The 22,795-nt window shown below is 36.9% G+C and overlaps 1 protein-coding gene across 5 annotated transcripts in view; it reads right to left on the reverse strand.

Moving 5' to 3' along the window:
* The window catches only part of LOC123878758 (TOX high mobility group box family member 3-like), a 29,227-nt gene extending 22,201 nt beyond the window's left edge, over nt 1–7,026 (reverse strand). For 2 of the 5 annotated variants that reach the window (XM_045926070.1, XM_045926062.1), the window contains exon 1: nt 6,880–7,026. In XM_045926070.1, the coding sequence (XP_045782026.1) occupies nt 6,880–6,945 (66 nt within the window). In that variant the 5' untranslated portion in view covers nt 6,946–7,026. Of the gene's footprint in view, nt 1–3,307; nt 3,651–6,879 lie in introns of those variants that run through there. The other 3 variants (XM_045926087.1, XM_045926077.1, XM_045926095.1) reach the window with 2 other exon arrangements.
* Between the last annotated feature and the right edge of the window lie 15,769 nt (nt 7,027–22,795).

A 22,795-nucleotide genomic window follows, 5' to 3' on the forward strand; every position in this document is an offset into this window, starting at 1 on the left:
TTTAAAAAGTAGGCGACTTTAATAAACATACCTCAGAAGGTATCTATTTGCCTAAATTATTATAATATTTTATGCCTAACATTCACGGTAAAGTTCGTAGAAGAATATTATGGGCACCTACAGGAGGGGAATACAGTAGGTAGGTAACAAGGTAGAAAAATATGACAACTATTAAAAGGTCTGTGTATACGGGAAAAATTGCAGGACAAGATTATAAAAAATCGACTTGAATTTATAGAAATAGGCAGTGGGCAGTTGGCCCACTGCACAGGTCTCCTCTCAGAAAGAGAAGGGTTCAGGCCATAGTCCACCATGCTGGGCAATACGGATTGGCACACCACACACACTATTAAGAACAATACGGAGAACTCCAGGAAAAGTTTACTCGTGTGCTCCAGGCATGCAATTTTCATCATGATGTTGTCCTTCACTGTTTAAGCCAATGATAATAATATATGCGCATTCTTGAGAGTTTAGTTGAAGTTATATGTATATATTAGGTAGGAAGGTAAATCCTATCTTTTTTAGTTGTAAATCATATCTACTAATTATATAAATCCGAAAGCGTGTCTGATTGTTTGTTCTGTTGTAACTACGTAGCAGATTTTAAGTAAAGGCTCACAATAAATATATCTATAAATGGCACCCCAGAGAGAACTGAAAACAAATCCCGTGGAAAATAAAAACCTTTATTTTTCACACGATTTTTAATAACCTTCAATCCACGTAAATAAAGTCGTGAACAGCAGTCCCTACCTACTATCCATACTTCTAAACTTATAAATGCGAAAGTGTGTCTGTCTGTCTGTCTGTTTGCTACCGACTTTCACCGCCCAACACTTTAACCGATTCTGACGAAAGGTACAGGATCAGCTTATATCCCGGGGACGGACATGGGTACTTTTAATCCCGGAAAATCAAAGAGTTCCCATGGGATTCCTAAAGACCCATCCGCTTAACCGATTTGTATGATTGGTACCGAGATAGCTTACGTCCCTGTAATTGACATAGGCAACTTTTTATCCCGGAAAATGAAACAGTTCCCACGGGATCTTAAAAAACCTAAATCCACGCGGACTAAGTCGCGGGCATCCTCTAGTTATAAATAATTGTACATAGTCTTTTTTAAACCATCAGATTTATGGTTCATTATTCATATTATAAATTGCTATAATAAGTCATAAAAATAATACAATGTACCTATTTAGTATTTACCAACATAGCGTTTGAATATTGTAAGAGAGCGCGGCACCATTATTAATGCCGGTTATGGTAGAGAATTCTTTAGGAGGACATAATTGCCGGTCGGTGACCCCGTTTAGTTCCTCCCACTAAAATAGCGTTAAATCAATTGATGTTATTACAATTGGAACGCATCTCTCATCGTAACCTGCTTATATTTTGTAGGGGAGTCTTAACCGTCTAATAGTAGATATCTTTCTATTAATAAGAAAAGTGAGCAGGTGAATTTAGTTTTTTTTTGGAACGATCGACAAAAAAGTAGAGTCATAACAAAATTGGAATGTTGATTGTACCCTGTGATTTGTTTGATAAAATCACTTAAGTAGGTATGTTATGGACTACTAATATGAATATATTATTTATGTATACCTACTTTATTAATCTGTGAATGTAATGTAAAGGTGGTAAGTTGGGTTATACATTAACATACTAGCTGATGCTCGCGAAATCGTTCGCGTGGATATAGATTTTAAAAAATTCCGTCGGAACTCTTTGATTTTCCGGGATAAAAAGTAGCCTATGTGTTAATCCATGGTATAATCTACCTCCATTCTAAATTACATCCAAATCCGTACTGCAGTTTTTGCGCTAAAGAGTAACAAACACACACACACATACCCAAAAAATTTCGCCATAATATTAGTGTGATTGAAGTACAAGTAGGTAGGTAGGTAGGTAGGTAGGTAGTGAACCCCAATTTAATATTTTAGAATTCAATTCAGATTTTATCCAACTTTTCCCACAAAAGTAGAAACACTATTAAATAGGAATAAAATAGTATTCAAACCATGGATCTATGAATCAGCTTAGCTTATCAAAACTTATTTAGGTTATGCTTCTTAGAATAATAATGTTGCAGGGTTCATTTTTAAGAGGGGTCTGTCCGTCACTCGCTTCATACAAACGTAGTTCCAATTTCATTTGAATATTAAGCAACCAAAGTCCATGAAATTTTTAAGACATATTCTAGAAACTAATATCTATGTCTGTGGTTTTCCAGATTTCTGTTAAAATATTCGGTTTCAAAGTTACGCGGTCTTAAAAATTTACATACAAATCTTTGAGCCCCTGTAATTTTAAAACTACATATTTTTAGAAAAATCTAAAACACCTAGGTCCTTATCTGTCACATATGATATTGGCCTTTTATCGAACTGGCCCCTTTGATCTCAAATAACTAGGGCGTTTGGTTTTGAAAATTCATTACTAGGCTTGTATATTTGCGTTTCTAATTTAGTGATTTATTTATTTTCGCTCCATTTCATTTTGTTTTGATTTGTTCTGTTCACAAAATGGAAAATTTAAAATATTAAAAATCATAAAGTGCTGACGATATACGATATGCATAATATATATAATAGTACTAACCCCTATAATATACGTAGACGTATAATATACGTACGTATATATATATGTAGTAGGTATAATAGTACGGGACTTTCAAAGGGTTCCTATAGAATTTCCAAAATTCAAATCTACACGGGAGGATCCGCGGGAAAACGCACTCGTAAGTCGTAGTTATAAAACGTATCGTATTCGTAAGTCATTTAATGGGAAATTACTAAAACACGTCTTATCTTAATATCAGATAACTTACGTCCCACTTTGTCAGCTGATAGTAAATTATCAACTGTATTGTGTATGTACACAGTATATTTATCATGTTATTTACATTTATTTTCTACATTTATTATTTCAAATAGTTCAGTATGAATGTTTTTAATATTTTACCTAAGTACCTAACGTAGGTACATTTATTAAAATAAAACAGTCACTTTCGGAAAACTGATAGGTACCTACATTAATTAAACGTCTAATAAATAAATTACCATATTCAAAGAGGTCTCGCTCAAGTAAATATTTTTTCTCGACTCTCGGTTTATCTGAAATACCTAATTAAGTGCATTTATGGTTTCAAAATTTAACTAGGTACGGAACTCTAAAAATACCTAGTAGAGCGCTTAAATTTCATGTTTGATAATAAGTATATTAACGTAGGTACAATATATTGCAGCAGAGATACTTACAAGCTAAACAAATAGTTAATAGAAAGTTAAATACACACCATACAGTTCGTTAAAGATGTTACATATCTCATCCGCTGTAGAATAATAAATTCCAGACTTTAATTAAATACGTTCCGGTTCCATGTAAGATTTAATTAATCTATCGAAGAAGTAAACTTATTACAATTACAGTTTTAATTACACTGAAGTTTAGTAAGCCACAATGTTGTATAATCGACGTCTTAGTCCTTAGGTCACGGATAGACACAGTTTTTAGTGTTTTTGTAAGTTAAACTGCACTGTTAGGATTTGAATCGAGTTAAATCGAGAGCGATTACTTGGAACTGTGTGTGATGATACGCTAGACACACGTGCGGACCGCGCGGGAAGACTGCGTGGCGGTCGGTAGTCGTGGCGAGCGTTTCGGTGGGGCGCCGATAGTACCCACGGCGGCCGAGCCACGCCGACAGCGCTGCTGTCTCCTCTAACCAGAGCCTTCGAAACCGGCACCACTCAAATCTGTGGACCGATCTTTTGAACGGGTGTTCCCGATGCCTTATAGGGCTTGAAGCCGAGCTAATACAATCTGAGGCTCAGGTTAATTTAAAACGAAAATCCCTAACGACTTTGAGGCTATTATGTTGAGTACCCTGCGGTCTAGATAGGTATAAATTTTTGTAAATAGTTTCTAAATTATTATATTGCTTATTGTTTTTATATGACAGGTAGGACGTATATTATACCTGTATCTATATTAACAGGTAAACCGAAAACTTCAAATAACAATATCTGATGTGGCTCTACCGCGTCTACATCACCTGTACTTACTGCATATACAACCTGATACTCACTCTGACTGAACTGATTCAAATCTTAGCTTATCTGAGTCTTAAAAGAGTGCTTGTAAATAAGAACTGAGTTTTTATTATTTACACTAACCCAAACCTTTATAAAATTTTATAAATTTTTTTGACAATTTGGGCAGCAGCCAGGAAAAGGATCAATGCATTTAAAATGTGGTGATGAAGAAGGATTTTTCGGATTGAAATGAAAAGCAACAAATCGATTTTATAGCAACTTCTTCGGCAGTTACAGGATTTCCAGTTACTTTGGTCACATTGCTCGACGCCTTCACAGTAACTTAAAATCCGTACTAATATTATAAATGCGAAAGTATGTCTGCCTGTCTGTCTATCTGTCTGTCTGCTATATTTTCACGGCCCAACCACTGAACCGATTTTAATGTTTGGTATAGACTTGGGATACTTCCCGAGGAAGGACATAGGCTACTTTTTATCCCGGAAAATCAAAGAGTTCCTACGGGATTTAAAAAAAACCGAAATCCACGCTGGCAAAGCCGCGGGCATCTTCTAGTTATTAATAAGGTAAAGAGCAGAAGACTACGCGGCCTATTACCCAGCCATTATATGCATTGGTTGCCAGGTTAAGTTGCTCACTGGCCCTTTTCTTACAACCGCAATGAGAAAAGCCGAGGGTCGACAAGAGTGGAGGGTTATAGTTAACAATGCGACGAAGGCACTTTTAAATCCGTAAAACCCGTAAAAACTTTACATCAATCTAGCTCAGAAATCGAACTTGTAGGTACTTTCGAAAATAAAACAGAAGTGATTTTATTGGGTAATCAGCTTGTTGTGAGAAATGTATGTTGTAAAACACCTAGCCCCTGAAGAACAGTAATAAAAAGGAAGAGATAGATATAATAGATATTAGTTTCTAGAATATGTCTGCAAAATTTCATGGACTTTGGTTGCTTAACTACGACTACACTGGAACTACGATTGTATGAAACGAGTGACGGAGAGAGCCCTCTCTTAAAAACCTAAATCCGCGTGGACGAAGTTGAGACCATGTTCTAGTTATATGTACATAATTAAACGTTATTATGTAAACGCTTATACACCTTTGTGTTTTGTAAACGTTCACAGCTATCCTAATATAATTTAACTAACTACTATTTTTCGATATCCTTGTTTCTAGTGTTCCGTTATTACTCGAAATTAAAAAATCTGTTTCTCACAGTCGTTTCGTTTACGTATTACCATGGTATAATGCTGAAAAACACTTAATTTATATGTATCAACTAGCGTATACCCGCGATATCGTCCGCATGGACTAGAAAAATTTCAAACCTCTATTTTACCCCCTTAGGGGGTTGAGTTTCAAAAATCCTTTTTAGCGGATGTAGCTATCTGCAATCTGCATGCCAAAATTCAGTCCGATCCGTTCAGTAGTTTGAGCAGTGCGTTGATAGATCAGTCAGTCAGTCAGTCAGCTTTTGTGTTTTTATATAATCGGCCAAGTGCGAATAAGGCTGCGCACCGAGGGTTCCGTACTCGGGTATTTTTTCCGACATTTTGCAGGATTAATCAAAAACTATTATGCATAAAAATAAATAAAAATTTGTTTTAGAATGTACAGGTAAAGCTCTTTCATATGATACCCCACTTGGTTTACTTATATTACTTTGAAAATTTAAGCACATTTTTATTTCGTGATGTAACTTCGTGATTTCTTCCTTTATTTGTGCTAAAAGACCTACGTACCTGCCAAATTTCATGATTATAGGTCAACGGGAAGTAGCTTATGGGTTTTCTTGACAGACACGACAGATGGATAGACAGACAGACAGACAACAAAGTGATCCTACCAAAGGGTTCCGTTTTTCCTTTTGAGGTACGGAACCCATTTAGAGGATAATAAGAACGTAAAATGCTCCTACAAAATAATTAGTAAATGTATGAGGACCAAAATATTATCGACACACTTGTACACATTATTTTGGCTGTTGGTTGAGTGATGTTTTTAACCCCCGACCCAAAAAGAGGGGTGTTATAAGTTTGACGTGTGTATCTGTGTGTCTGTGTATCTGTGTATCTGTCTGTGGCATCGTAGCGCCTAAACGAATGAACCGATTTTAATTTACTTTTTTTTGTTTGAAAGGTGGCTTGATCGAGAGTGTTCTTAGCTATAATCCAAAAATATTGGTTCAGCCGTTTAAAAGTTATCAGCTCTTTTCTAGTTTTCTTGTAGAAAAGAAGGTTAGATAATTAGGTTCATAATATTCAAGTGTCAATTGACAAATGTCAAGCTGTCAAGATGGACGTTGCCTAGATAATATAATTATTTATTTGAAAATGATGTTTTGAAAAACTCAGATACTTTGGATCGTAGGCGTGGAATAGTCCAAGAAAATCGGTTCAGCCGTTTGAAAGTTATCAGCTCTTTTCTAGTTACTGTAACCTTCACTTGTCGGGGGTGTTGAAAATTTTTAATTTACACTTGTATTTTTAGGGTTCCGTACGTCCGAACGTAGGTAACAACAGAACCTTTATAGGATCACTCGTGTGTCTACCCTATCTGGCGTCTTCTGTCACAACCATTTTGCTCCGAATCTATAAGAACGAAGGCTATACTATTTTAAAATAAACAGTTTTAAATTTATTTAAGAAAACAGACGAAAATTGGCAATTCCCTCTAACTTATCTCCAAAACTAGTGCTAAGATTTTGAAAAAAAATATAAAAAATGTTTATTTATTATATTTATGATTAGGAAATCAAACATTTAAGCCTCAGAAAAGTTAATGAAATAAACTTTTTACCTTAGCTTACCTTGTACATATTGTAGATTTTATAGGTTCTGTCACGATCGTCCGTGGCGACTTGAGTGGATTCCATGGTGACTCATCAATTATACAGAGCACTAGTATCCAACCTAAACTGTCCATTTACTATGTCTTTATTTTAACAGTAATTGTATCTAATTATAACCTTCCTAAGGCTTTAAAATTTTATACATTCAAGAATGAAAATTAATCGCGTAAAACTAATTTAATATTTAGTTACTTATAGCTTAGCTTCGAATACCTATACCATTATAAGTTAGTAGATAAGTAAGAACAGGCATATATTTCTATATGATTGGCAAAATTGAAATGAACTTAAATTACTTTTAACTTTAACTTTAATATTATTACTGGCTAGATTATTCAAAAAGTGTGACTATAAAACAATTTATTATTTAGGACCTTCTTAAAATTACTATTAAATATTAATACATTTCCAACGCAAAATAGTTGTTTGTTTATACTTAAATGACAATTATAGAAAAACTTGTATCGATGGGAAGCGGTGTACAATCGGCGTATAGTAATTACGGTATTTATCAATGGAGCTGGTACGCGTAAGCGAGGTGCGGGCACGTGTCCGGCGGGCACGCGGGCCTGTCGCGGCGGGGCACGCTTCGGCGGCGGAATCCGCGAGGGAGCACCCGCCGGAAACCGAGGTGTACCGGCGCTCCTCGAGCACAGAGAAGTGGCGGCCCGCGGCGCGCCCGCCCCGCGCACCCCGCACCCTGCAGCCCCCACACCCGCATGCACTCTGAAGCCTCCACCGCCGCTCACCCCGCATTCTATGCTCGCCTTAATCGCGAATTAAGGTTCCAGAAATGTTTTCTGTTGAGTTTAGAACTTAATTTGATGGCATTCATCACTTTAGTGCTTGTAATCAGGTACATGACAAAATACATCGCTGTAAAAACAATGTCTGTAAAGATAAGTTAGTATAAATACTCGGGAAACGTGAATTTGAACCTACGCTCTTTAGTATGAGGATTACAAATGGAGCGCGTCTAAAATTATTCTATAATTATTTTTAAATAAATTCTATCTCTTAATTTTAACATTCAAAACTAGGTGCCTGGAATAAGATACATGACAAAATACATCGCTGTAAAAACAATGTCTGTGAAGATAAGTTAATATATTTAGGAAACATGAATTTGAACCTACGCTCTTTAGTATGAGGATTACAAATCGAGCGCATTTAAAATTATCTTGTAGTAATGATTTTTAATGTTCTTACTTGTTATTAAATACTTACGTAAAAATACATTAATATAATGCTTTGCGTGTCCATTGGGTTCTTTAATAAACGGTTTAATACTATCAGTGGAACATTTCACGAAAAAAGTTTGTGAAATACATGTCATATTAATTAGTCGATAGAATGGGTCAAGACAACTCGCGCGAAGACGGGATGAGTTAGCTAGTTCTATCTTAATAAATAATAGATTTACGTCATATTATGATAAAACATCACATGCTTGGGTTGGAAAAACGGGAAAAATGTAATGTTTTATTCATTGGTTTATTTGTAGCAACTACCGCGTAGCGTTGTAGCAACCTCGTAGCATAGAATTTGAGTCTACGGAAATTTGCAAAAAAATAATAAATAATAGCTAGGGATGATTTTTCTATTTTAATAAACTTTAACCAATTAATGAATTTGAGATTTTATCAGATTTCTAATACAAAAACTGTCAAACCTCTATATTCCCCAAAAAAAGTTTATTTGGCGTTTGAAAAATCAGCCCCTTTACTAATTAATTTTTTGTAGAACTCAACTCTACGATACAATAACGCTACGACGTTGCTACAACGCAACGCTACGCGGTATTCAATTGCTACAAATTATTATAGACCAATGAAAAAAAAAAATATTTTATTTTATATGGAAAATAATTTACTAATATGAAAATTAATTGTCGGTATTTTAGATAGTTTGCGGAGCCTCTATACGCACCACCATTTCTACAATTTTCATATTACTCTACCCCATCAACCATTGTATTTACTATGATGTCGTCCTATATTTACCTTATTAAATCAACCTCGTATTTAACCTCATTCTTGTCATCATTCGCTCTATCGTATCTCCTGACCTTTTTAGGCTATATTTTTGGTTTGCACTAGGCAGCGGAGTGATGGCGGATGGCTCTTTTACTATATTTTTACCCGACTGCGCAATGCAAAAAAGTGGCTATGTGTTTACCTGTCTATATACGTTTGTTTGTGTCTTTGTGGCGCTCTAGTGTATTTTGAGTGGAAAGCGGAAATCGCGGCGGACGAGGCGGATGCCACGAGCGGATCGCGACACCGCGACCTCGCGGTACCTGTTTACGATTCTCGTTCGCCAAAGGTGGACGAAGCGACGCGACGGTCTCATTTTCTTGTATTTCGACGAATAAAAACGATGTCTTTTTTTAAGGATGTTTTTTCTTCTTCATTATAATATTGTTAAAATCTCCGTAAAAACAGTTTTCTTAAAATTCGAGTGTTTCAACTTTTCGGGACATTAAGTATATTATGCCCACGGTGTACATTTTAACATTTAACAGATAGTACACTGCTGTGGTAAAGCTTTCATACAGTCTTTTTGGATCTTCTTGGTCTTACAATAAAACTCTAGACGCAGTTTCTTCTTCGTCGTAAAGTACCTACTCTAAGCAGAGCGATCGTGGTCATCAAAGAAGTGACTTTCTTTGAGGGTAGATTTTATACGCCACTTCTCCCTGTTGGTCGACAGCCTGGTAGACCGTACACTCGTGCAAAGGACTGCCCACAGCAGACTTAATTTGGTTGGTCTATGTGTGACCTTCTTCGTCCTCTGGTCCACTTTGCCTTGCACGACAAGATGCTCGATGGAGTCACCGAGGAATATCCGACTTCTGTATTAACGCCGGCAAACGTTGTTTTATGCAGAGTTCTTGCAATATGAGCACGTGTGTTGTATGGAATTAACGTGTTTAAACCACAACTAAAGTTTTTGTTGTAGGCACACCTGCAGTTTCGGTTAAACAAGAAAGCCCCAAAGTCCAAAAAAAAAAAAATTGGTACTAACGATGATTATGGATAAATGCAATAAAAAACTTGTTAGATTACACAATTGACAAGTATAAAAGCAAATTACAGGTGTTGAAGCAAATCCCCGCATTCAACAAAGTGGCGATAAAAAGCGAGTTGACGCGTTCATTCATTGTACACGCCTGACTCCGTCGAGCTCACAGCGTGTTGCTTTCGGCTGCCGAGTACCACACGCATTCTTTGACAGTTGATAAGCTCGTTTGCCTTCAAATTGCTGAATGAATACTCCAATTGCATACCATATTGAGGAAATGCCTACCATTATTGTGTGCGGTTATAGCTCGAAGCCTTTTGCCACTTGAAAGCGTCGCATATATTAAACGTATACCTATTTATATTATACGAGTATATTATATGATCGTTACGAGTCGTAGTTATAAGATTGCAATTTTAACGATTTTTATTTTTCATTAGGCTGTACTTTGGACAAGGATTCGAAGGAATAAATAGTACTTGCTAAATCAGTTTAAGGTTAATTTCAGTCTCCTTCAGACTATGATGATAGGGAAGACATGGCTAGAAACATCCGAAAGTAGACTGGAATAGCCAAAGTAGTTTTTCAGCTTTACTGTTTAGCGACAGACACTGGACAGGCCAGTATAATTTATGTATCTATAGATAACGTTATAATGAGTAGTGATAGCCTAATGATTAAGATGTCGCGTCGGCCTCCTAGTCGGGCGGGCTGGAGTTTCACCCCGGGCACACACCTCTAATTTTTCGGAGTTATGTGCGTTTAAAGCCATAGGGTCTTGAACTGTAGTAATAAAATGATGTGATGTTTTGCCTAGCGGTAGTTTTCTTTGTTTTTAACATAATTTATTTTAATTTTATAGACAATATTAGCCATGCTAATCATGACTAATAATCCCCTTTCCCCTCCAATTAAGCGTAAAGCTTGTGTCAGGAGTGAGTACGACAATAATGTAACGGGTGGGATTTGAACCGGCGACCTTTCGGAATTCAGTTACCGTTATTCAGGAACCGTAGCGCTATAGAGACTCACTTAATGTCACGCTGCACGGAAGACGATCAATGACGTAACAAGGTGATAAACGACAAGAAAAATCTGCCTACCTGAGAGTTCTCCATCATGTTCTCAAAATCATGTGAAGTCTGCCAATTTCCACTTGGTCAGCGTGGTAGATTATTACCAAACCCTTCTCATATTGAGAGGAGACGCGTGCTCAGTAGTGAGCCAGCGAGAGTTCATGATGGTGATGGATAATGTGTAACAGCCACAATGGAGAGGCACGATTGATAAATACTGGACAAATTCCTTGATAGAACTGAAAAAACAGTCCAGTTTTGTAAATGTTAATGAAAAGACGTGGTATTTGTTTTCATTGAGACTGAACACAAACACGGTAGTGGCGCACGAGTGCAGCGGGCTCTCGGGCTGTCGGCTGATGGCGGGGTCACTTAAAGTTAGTGTCGGCTCGTAAACGTATCGGGCGGGGGCTACCGCGCGCCCCGCGGCGACCGCACTCGACACGCCGCACGTCGCCGACGCTGAATCGCACCCATTCACACTATGGCGTAGCGTGGACATACCTTCAACAATATTTATTATTTTACTCTCCTTACTCATACGAAGCGATTCGCTTCCTCTTTTCTAAACGTACTGCTGAAACGATGCCCTTGCGGCTCCCGTTTTCTCCGCTAGCTGTAATATTGGTACATTCACAAGTGTAAATTAAAAATTTATTAACACCCCCGACAAGTAAGGGTTACAAGTAACTAGAAAAGAGCTGATAACTTTCAAACGGCTGAAGCGATTTTATTGAATTATAAGAACACTCTCGATCAAGCCACCCTTCAAATAAAAAAAAAACTAAATTAAAATCGGTTCATTAGTTTAGGAACTACCATGCCACAGATGTCAAACTTATAACACCCCTTTTTTTTAGGTCGGGGGTTAAAAAGAGTTAATATGTAGATAGCTGCTACTCATCACTTGCTATTTGTATGATTGCAGGCAAACGCAAACCTCTATAATCAAAAAATCTAGTGGGTGCCATATTGGTATCTTATAACTTTAATAGCTTTACTAGCACTCGGAAGAAGATAGACAAATCTATTGGTAGAAGGACCATCTAAATCGGTCCGTGTGTTTAGTCTCTAAAACGTCACAAAGGAACAAAAAAGAAACCTAAGACAATATAAGTACCTATAGACTCCTAAACACATAACCACTCCATTACGTTGCGTAGTCGGGTAAAAAGATCTTCTTTTTAGGCACTGCAGTCTTCGTCGTTTACTGGGCTTGCTTATCAATCTGCCTCTACTCCTCTCTTACAATCATGTAAACTAAGGATACTTACACAATACAACTTGGTTGGTGGAATTTTCAGTAAATATTCCAATTTGTACGCATTTTCATTTTCTTCGATATTAATCGAGGTATTTACGAAAGAAGTTAATATAATAAACAAATCGTTGTTATTTTAAAGCTCGACTCTTATAGGCTTCTAGTAGTTACACCGAGTGATGGCTTCTAGAACCAGGATAAACGAGTATAATGTCGTGTATAAGGTATATTTAGCAGACATATTCTGTGCGAGAGTGCGAGATCTATTAAATGCAATGATCAGATAAACACCGCTGTTTAACACCTTTGTGTGGACTTAATTAATTTACTAAGCTAAAATCTAAATTACCCAAATGGGGCTCTGAAAAAGATTTTTTTTTTTTAATTTGTTTAATAAAGCTACAGACCACATACATTTAATGGAGGTTCCAAAAACTAATAACAAACCACCTGAGAAGTTCAAGAAAATACTTTCGCAAATACGGTGGCGTGTCCACAACAGGCTCCCCTGGGAAAGGCGGCGGCGCTCCGACAACAGACAGCGGGTGTCAGCCGCCACGTGCTACCCAAGGCCACTCGCTTAGTGTCAAGGTCATTGCCACTCCAGCTACACGCGGCACCCACGCTTCTGCTGTCACCACAAATAGTGCGACCCACTCGCAACAACCTGTGCCCCGCGACAACTACACCACGCTCCGATCGACTCGCTCCGCAAGACAAGCCGGATTCGATTTCTCTCATAATCGCCCATAATCGAGTGTGAAACATAAGTGATGAATCAGACTCAATAGCAGCTGTAATGGTTTAGAAGTTTGCGTCTCTCCCTGCCAAGAGTCGTTACTTCGAAGACGAGCTGGATATGATGTCCTTATTCACACTTCGATACTAACATATAAATGCGAAAGTGTTGTCTATCTGTCTGCTAATTTTTCACAGCCCATCCGTTTAACCGATTTTGATGAAATTTAGTATAAAGTTAGCTTACGTTCCGGGAACGGACATAGGCTACTTTTTCCTCGGAAAATCAGTCGTCTCACAGGATTTTCAACACTTAAATCGACTAAGTCTTTCATAACCGCCTATATTCGTCTGTGAAACACAAATATGAATCGTTGGTTGGTTGCCATGATAGGTTGGTGATAAAAATAGTGCGTAAGTACATAATATATAAGGACAGAGGACATCAGACAAGTCGAAGGAGGCTGCTGGATCCAGGCGGTGCAAAACCGTGGATGATGATAACGATATTCTTACCAAGTATCCTTATCAAGTGTGGCTACTCCGAAGACAAGCTGCATTCGATTTTTTACATAATCGACTATTTCGATTATGAAACACAAGTACTTACCTACATAATGCACCAGATAAGTTAGACAAGTCAGTGATTAGAAAAGCCTGGATCATTACCAAGCTTCGCAGGTACGAATCCGAGTCTCAAGAAAACTAGCAAGACATGGAAGGTTGCATAAGGAAATTCGGCCAAGGAACTGAGTTGCTACGCTTTAGTGCGCAAAATTTGAACTCATCTGCCAACTATACAAATTCAATATCAATCGAGAGCAGGAGGCATAAGAAAGGAAATCAGATGACTGTAGGTATTGCTCGAATTTTCAACTTAGAAACTCTGACCCTTGTAGGATTTTCCTTAGGCAACAATACCTTTTCTTGTTCCTTACGATTTCTTTTCTTGATTGGTATGGAATTAGTTTGCTTATTATTGGTGAAAAAATCGAAAAAAGACGGTTATTCTAACTTAAATTAAAGATAACCTTGCCATGAAATGATTTAATTAGGCAACCCATATGAGGAATTTTGGGTCATGAACTTATGATTCATCAAAAACACCTTTCATCTGATGACCAGATGCGTGAAGGTTCTAAATCAGGACCTTACAACAATTAGGTATAATCTAAATATAAGTAGACCTGAAGTGAATCGGATACCACGAAACAATAATGGTCTATTGCCATAAAGTCAGTTTATTAAATAGGTACTAGATTTTAAGGAGTTATGGAGTCACACCGATAAAAACTACCATTCTCTATTCCGGACGATCCCTTTTATTTTTCGGGATAAAAACTATTCTATATATGTTTAATGTTTATATTATTGACCCGGAGTATTAAATATGCTAAGTTGCGTTCAAATCCATTCGGCAGTTAGAAATCTTCTTGCAGTTTTATTATAAGAATTACTATTTTTTTGTAAACCAGTATAATTTTTAATACTACATATAATGTAAAAGATGTAGGTATGCTTATTTTCTATTTTATTACGATTGCAACAAATTAAGTGTTCTTCGTAACTCAATCTAATTTCATTCGCACTTGGCCGAGAAACTTTAACAACTTTTGTATACTTATTCAAACTTTGCTGGTTTTGGCTGCTTTCCAGAACATGGTTGGGTAACAAATTTTTGAGTAAAATGAGTTTGATAATTCTTATCGCAATATCATAAAAAATCACAGACATTGTTTTAACTCGTATTTCAACTAGGTATTTTAGTAAAGTATTCTAGAAAAACCGATAGACGCTGGGGTCTCAAGGTGCTAGAATGGTGACCTCACACTGGTAAGCGCAGCGTTGAAAGATCCCCCCATTAGGTGGACAGACCAAGCGATACCAAGCGGCAGGGAGCTGCTGGAGTCAGAGAATGCCAGACCGTTTCGTGTGGAAGTCCCAACAAGAGACCTATAGGTATGTATGTCCAGCGGTAGACGTCTATTGATTGATAATGATGACGATAATGATTTTAGTAATTAATTGGGTTGAAAGATACGAATGATAGAGACTGAAGACGATGAAATGGTCAGGATAGTCCAATTGATGCATCTCGATATTATGCTTCGAAAACAAACCCATACTAATATTATAAATGCGAAAGTGTGTCTGTCTGTTACGTTTTCACGGCTCAACCGCAGAACCGATATTAATGAAATTTGGTACAGACTTGGGATACATCCCGGGGTAGGACATAGGGCTACTTTTTATCTCGGAAAATCAAAGAGTTCCTACGGGATTAAAAAAAACCGAAATCGACGCGGACGAAGCCGCGGGCATCCCCTAGTATTATTATATATAATACTGGCCGAATTCTCCTTGTTGTCTGGATGTTTTTAAAACCGGTCGCTTCTATGAATAAAAATCGTAGTTCAAATATAAAACCGCCCAAGTGCGAGTTGGGTCTCGCTCTTTTATATTTCCATACATGATTATGAAAATCATGTTTTGGGTGTATGAAATACAATATTTTTTTCCGAGCTAGAACATCGCAATAAACCACGAAAGAAAAACTCAAAAAATGTTTGTTTGTTTTGGTCATAGCTAATAAACTATTTTAGAAATCGTTGTTTTCAGTATTTGTTGTTAAGTTGCATTTAAGTGCATTAGTATAATGTACATTTTTAAATTTATTTAAAACGTCGACGTCATCTGATGATGAATCATTAACAAAACACCACTTGATGTATTAAAATTAGCAGAAAACGCAATGAAAACCTTTTGCCTGAAAAATTGTGAAAAAAGTATTACATTATGAACCGTAGGTACGAGAAGTTTATTCAATGGAAAAAATAAAATTGCAGAATCATTCTCCGAGAGTGTTTATTTTAGCATATTTTTATGTGAAATATTCAACATACTTTACTTACTAATGCGAAAGTGTGTCTGTTTGTCTGCTACCTTTTCACGGCCTAGCAGTTTAACCGATTCTGACGAAATTAGGTACTTATATTAGGGTTAGCTTATATCCCGGAGACGGACATAGGCTTCTTTTTATCCCGGAAAATCAAAGAGTTCTCACGGGATTTCTAAAAACCCATCCGCTTAACCGATTTGTATGAAATTTGGTACCGAGGTAGCTTGTGTCCCTGTAATTGACATAGGCATTTTATCCCGGAATATCAAACAGTTCCCACGGGATCTTTGAAAACCTAAATACCACGCGGACCAAGTCGCGGGCATCCTCTGGTAAAAAATAAAATAAAACTGTTTTGTGCTTAGTATCGATTGTACCTTCCCTAAGGCTTCCTCTGATTAAAATTTTGAAAATATATTTAATATAGGTACAGAAATCGTCTAGTTACTATGCCATTCTAAGTATAGATTGATGTATTGATGTATCACGTAGGTGGGTATTGAAAATTAAAGTCTCGGCACTATTTTAAACCCTCGTCTGCGGCTCGGCTATTAAGATACGCCTTGACTGTAATTTTCATGATACTCCACTTGCAACATAAATACCTATTATAAATCCCGTAAATAGTAAGTAAAAGTTTTCATATTTCATTTTTCTCTGGACTGGCAGTGGGAAATTGTGATCTTTGCAATGCGATTGAGTTTAATGTTATTCTCGGCGACGTCGAGCGCTTTCAATTTAATTATTTGGGGGTATAATAGCGATGCCGACATCGTCAGTATAGATATAATAATACCTATTATCTACTAACTTTAGCTCAAAAGACACAACTTTTTCATTTTATCAAATTGTTATAGGTATTCTCTTGGTAAAGGCAAACACTTACGTGTAGCTTTGAACCAGGGATTTTAACATACACATTGAAATTGTAGAAAGGTTCTGTAGTTACTCAATTCAATAAAATTTTCTTTGCATGCTTCGATAATGTCATTCTAAGAAATCCAAACGCGATATAGATAATATAATAAAATAAAATTGCTATGCGAATTCGTGAGAAAATTTAAATAAATGACTTTTCTGTTTGCACATAAAAAGAAATATATTGCGGCACAATGAATGTTGGGGGTGGAGAGTGGGGACAGTCGTGAGGCGGACGAGAGACGGTGCCGGGGAGGGGGCGAGCGGGGGCGGGCGGGGAGCGCGGGGGTGACCCACTTTAACGGGACAAGTAATATTACTTTTTACTTTTAGGTAACTATTTCATGTTTTTATTGTGATAATAACATGTTTTGTACACTCATAAAAATTTCCAATTTCATCAAAATGCTATCCAAAACTAATAATGTATGTCTGACATTGCAGTTTATTAGTATCTACCTACTTATTTCTAATAGAGTTAACGAACTTGTTCGTAGGTAATATTGACCATTATAATGCAGCAGCAGCAGAGTGCAGAAGCAAGTAAGTAGGTACCTACGAGTACAGCCTATATGTTTCTATATTATGTTCAATTTTATAATACGTACCAGTTTATTGGCTACTTTTGTTTTAAAAGCAAAAAAAAGTTATAACGTTAATTTTGCACTTTTTTAATAATTTACACACATTATGACAGTGTGACTAGCGAAACTTACGCTGATTTTATTTCAGTAGGTTGTTATTCAGCTTTTAAGTCTATAAACGAACGAGTGTGGTTATAGACGCGGCTGTCTTGTATAGAATGTTTATGTATGCGCAGCCCCCATTCCCATATTTTGTATAGGGAGGCGTGTTATTTGTTTGAATTAATTAAGTTTTCCATCGCGTTTTTGTTACGCCATAATAATTTATATTATTATTTTGAATTTGCATTACCATTTAAACTATGTGAACACAAAAATACAACTAACAGATGATGCCTACGACTTCGTCGCGTAGATTTAGATATTTTTAAATTCCCGTGGGATTTTCCGAATTTTCCGGGATAAAAGGCGTTTAAAAAAAACTAAAAATTATGTCGCTCCGTTGCTCTTTTGCAGGCTTGATTGAAGAACAAACCAACAAACAAACACACTTTCGCTTGTATAATATTAGTAGGTATAGTAAGTAGGGTTGGTATCTATATCTTGAGAGATTTTGGGTGATTAAATTTTGACAAATTCAATTGGGTAGAAAGTTTTAGTTTTTAATTAATTTATTATTATTATAACTGAATTATGGGCTATATTTATAAAAAGGGAACTTTTCGGAGAGTCACTCTATCTAATTGAGAAAATTGTTATCCGTAATAGGCAGATGGAGAGGGCTTTTTTTTTAATGTCGTACGACGGTCGTACACGATCATGTTTACAGCGGACTTGAAGCGGCGCGGTGGCGTCCAGTCAATTGATAGCTATACACCGTCAAGTGTAAGAAGCCACTGCAAGATCCCCTGCGGACTAATTGATCAAGTCGTCAATTCGAATAAATACGAAATCTTTACGTATATATCTACACTAATATTATAAAGAGGCAAGGTTTTGATGTGCGAGATAATTTTGGAAAAAGAATTTTGGAAAAATTCTTATTTCCAAAATTCTTTCACTGATATAATAGCTACACTAGCAGTTGTCCGCGACTTCGTTCGCGTATAATTACTAATATTCCATGAGATTAAGAAAAATTTTCCACTGTAAAAAGCCTCAGTCTCACTATAAGAGTTCTGTTATTTTTGAAGTGAAAACTTAGGTGCGTTTGGTTTGCCGATTTTGAGATGGGTAAAAACTTCAAGGTTGCGTCACCGACATGCAGAATGGATTTCCGATCGAGATTTCGGTCCAAAACTAAGCTAACGGTTTTAATTTAGAAATTACGAAATTTAATTTTTGGCACTAAGTAGGTAGTTAGTTACAACTAATTTGAAAATACAAAAAAAAAAACAGGTATTTCATAGAGTTATCACCTACTATCGGCAGTCCCCACTACCCACTGACTGCCAATTTGGTTTTTTTTATTCGTTGACTACTTAGTCCTATAGTACATACATATTACGATCTCACCTAGCGCGAAGTGATGATGATGAAACATGTCGCAGTCTAACCTAATAGGCAACATTGTCATTTTTTTTACATCTAAATTGTAACCCTTTATCAAATTAATCTATTATTTTCTTATTCACCGTTCATCTTGTAAAATACAGCTTTAGTTAAAGAAAAATGTATGTATGGTATAAGGAGTAGGTACGATTATGAATAATGGAAACATATCTTGAAAGATAGGAGGAAGAGTAAGGGTAGATAACGGGTAGCGAGTAGGTATTAATTTAAATGTATAATGGCAGGGTCGTATCCATTTATTCTAAGAATACTTTCAAGATATCAAAAGAAAAAATACATAAGTTAACATGTAAATTTTTAATGACAGATTAGTATAGAAATAGAGATAGTTATAAAAAGTCAATTAAGTATATAATATTGTGCAGTCCTACAGTTATTTATTAATAAATAAGTATAATAAATATGATGACTTTATATAGTGAAGATGGAATGAGAACTAGAATTTACTAAAGAAAGATTTTTGGAAATTCCACCGCAGGGGTTAGGTAGGTAGAGGATGAAAGTGTTTCCATGAGAGTCAGTCATTTTTTAAGTGTTTGAACTTCGGTTAAAAATGAAGAAATACGTGTTTCACAATTTTTGGAAGTTTTACCCTCAAGGGGGTTAAATAGGGGTTGACTGCGCTTGCTGATACGCGGTCTCCACTCCAGAACACGTCTGCCCCAGCGGCCATCATTTCTGCGGCAGACATGGCCTGGCCACTGCCACTTCAGCTGGCTAATTCGTTGAACTATGTCGGTCACTCAGGTTCTCCTTCAGATTTCCTGGTTACGGGCGTTATCCCTCAGAGTCAGGTATTATTAAAAAACCGGCCAAGTGCGAGTCAGACGCGCGCTCCGTTCTGTTATGCGAGGGTTCCGTACTCGGGTATTTTTTCCGACATGTTGTACGATATATCAAAAACTATTATGTGTAAAAATAAATAAAATCTGTTTTAGAATCTACAAGTCAAGCGCTTTCATATGATACCCCACTTGGTATAGTTATTTTAATTTGAAATATTTTTTTTGTGATGTTACCACAAATTCACGGTTTTCGGATTGTTTACTTTACTTGTGCTATAAGATCTACCTACCTGCCAAATTTCATGATTCTAGGTCAACGGGAAGTACTCTATAGGTTTTCTCGACTGACATGACAGACGGACAGACAGACAGATGGATGGACAGACGGACAGACAGACAGATGGATGGACAGACGGACAGACAGACAGATGGAAAGACAGACAGACAGATAACAAAGTGATCCTATAAGGGTTCCGTTTTTGAGGTATGGAACCCTAAAAATGGTCAAGTGTATGTCACAATTACAACACGGATAAAATAATGTTCCGTATCCATGATTGACTTTTCGGGCAGTAATACTACTGTCCAGAAAAGTACGTATGGAATTTCATTTCTGGACAGTAGATATTATTACATTATACCTGTCCAAGAAAGTAAGTTTGAATTATTTGCAATAATGTTTATTCCTCACAACTGTTCAGAACTGTTACTATTAAGTTTGAATTTGGAATAATCTTTCTGCCTGAATATCTTGTATATTTTTATAATATTCATATTTTTTTTCTTTAGATCAAATGATTTGAATTCGGAACTCTACTGAATAGCGCTTTCAGCACACAGCACGGTTATCCGTATCGGATTTATTACAGCGCTCCGAGGAGGCTGCGAGGTGCTGCGAGCGTTGTAAGCGTCATTTGGATCAAAAAATTAAAAAAGTTAGATTTTTGTCTTCATATTATTAAAAGGCCTGACTGTTCGTTTTAAATTATTTATTAAACAAGTTACCTACTAGACAAAATGAGTTCAAGTGACGATAGTATAGAATTAGATTACACACCTCCCAATTGAGAGAGGAGGCCGAATTAGCAAAATATATATTTTTTAAATAATTTACTTGTTTCATTTTTTATAAAAGCACTATACATGCCTCGTCCGGGAGTGCTTTTCTGGCCTCGTGTTATAGACGTCCTCGTTAGGGCTCGGCCGTCCGAAGAAGTGGGGTACCTGTCATATGAAAGGGCTTTACCTGTACATTCTAAAACAGATTTTTATTTATTGTGCAAAATGTCGGAAAAAATACCTGAATACGGAACCCTCGGTGCACGAATCTGACTCGCACTTGGCCGGTTTTTTTTTAATCTTACAGTAAACTAAAAGCTAGCCTTATCAAATCATGCCCGCGTGGAATGGTACCAAAAATACTGGCTGTATTTCCGCGCTGGACAACCAGGCTGATCCTTTACCTAAAAAGTAAGTCAGCCCTTCTGTTATCAGATGAGGTTATTAACCGCGGTATATAGCGTTATTTTTTTAGCACTAAGACTAAATAATAACTAAGTTGTAAAAAAAGTTTATGGGTAGCCAAAAAGTATTTTCACCCAGTTCAGTGTAACAGCGGGAGCAGTTTCTGTGCTCCCGTGGCAGCACATCTCGCCTGTACGAGATTCAACTAGTCTACTTACTCCCGGAAATATCCCCATAGGCAATATTATAATGAACACTTAGACATATACATGTGATGTTTTAAGAACGAAACGAAGACGAGTGCTCGTTTATAAGCGTGATTTAACAACTCCAGCATATTGATTTTTACGTCGCCGTGGGCCACCCCCGCCCCGCGGGAAGAGTTGTGCACGGGGGTAATGCTAAAATGCTTGTTCCCCTATTTGAGAGTACATACTGGTGGGACGTTCAACTGCGCCCTCCGCTGAACGATGTTTTCCTGAAATATTAAGTTTAAAACCCCCAAATCCATACTAATATTATAAATGCGGAAGTGTGTCTGTCTATCCGTCTGTTTACTAACTTTTCATAACGACAAAGTCAAAGTCAAAGTCAAAATCATTCAGACACTTCTGTTAAACCAATTTTGACAAAGGTAGATAATTAGCTTGCATCCCAGGGATGGGCATACCCTACAGCAGCAGCCTAGCATCCAAAACCGATATCTGGGGTTCCTTGCGATCATAGTTAAATAAAAATTGCCCAAGTACGAGTCGGACTCGCACAGGAAGGGTTCCATACCATCGTACATGAAAAAACACTTTTTTTTTTCATGGTGGTCATATTGAAATTCTTATCCCTGATTGTTACAATAACAATAGAAACACACATTCTGTGACAATTCAACTCTCTACCTATTACGGTTCACGAAATATAGCCCGCTGACAGACAGACTGACGGACGGACGGACGGATAGCGGAGTCTTATAGGGTCCCGTTGATACCCTTTTGTTGCGGAACCCCAAAAAGAAAACAGCTGTCAAAATTTTAAAATTTCGACACCTTTTTAAAATTTTGTCCGTGTAATCATAAAATTTTTCTGAAACTATTTCGATTTTTTTGCCACAGCATCAAATTCTTTCAAAATCGTCAAAAAAGCAATACCTAATACCTATTATTATTTTTCATTTTTTTTTAAATCTATTGCAGTCGTTCTAGTGATTTCCTAGATTGCGTTTTATGATTAAATATTTCATATTTATCGATAAAGTAAAACTAAAACTTTACAAAACACCATGTGCAAGACCTCAAATAAAATGTATATTTTAAAAAAAACATAGTTATTGTATGGAAAATGTGGAAAAACTGGTTAGCTGTAGTTGCATGTCCCCGCGAGTTTGTTCAGCCCCACCCGCGCACTTTTCAGTGGGCCGCCCGCACCCTTCGCTGCACCCCATGTGTTATTCTCCTCCGTCCCGCGCCGGGACGCTCCTTCATTTTACTCCAATTTACAACTGAAAAAATTCAAACAAACATTTCCTAAATTAAATCTCTATTCAAGATTGAAATTAATGT

Source organism: Maniola jurtina, chromosome 3, assembly GCF_905333055.1.
Source record: "Maniola jurtina chromosome 3, ilManJurt1.1, whole genome shotgun sequence".
NCBI classification, from domain to species: Eukaryota; Metazoa; Arthropoda; class Insecta; order Lepidoptera; family Nymphalidae; genus Maniola; species Maniola jurtina.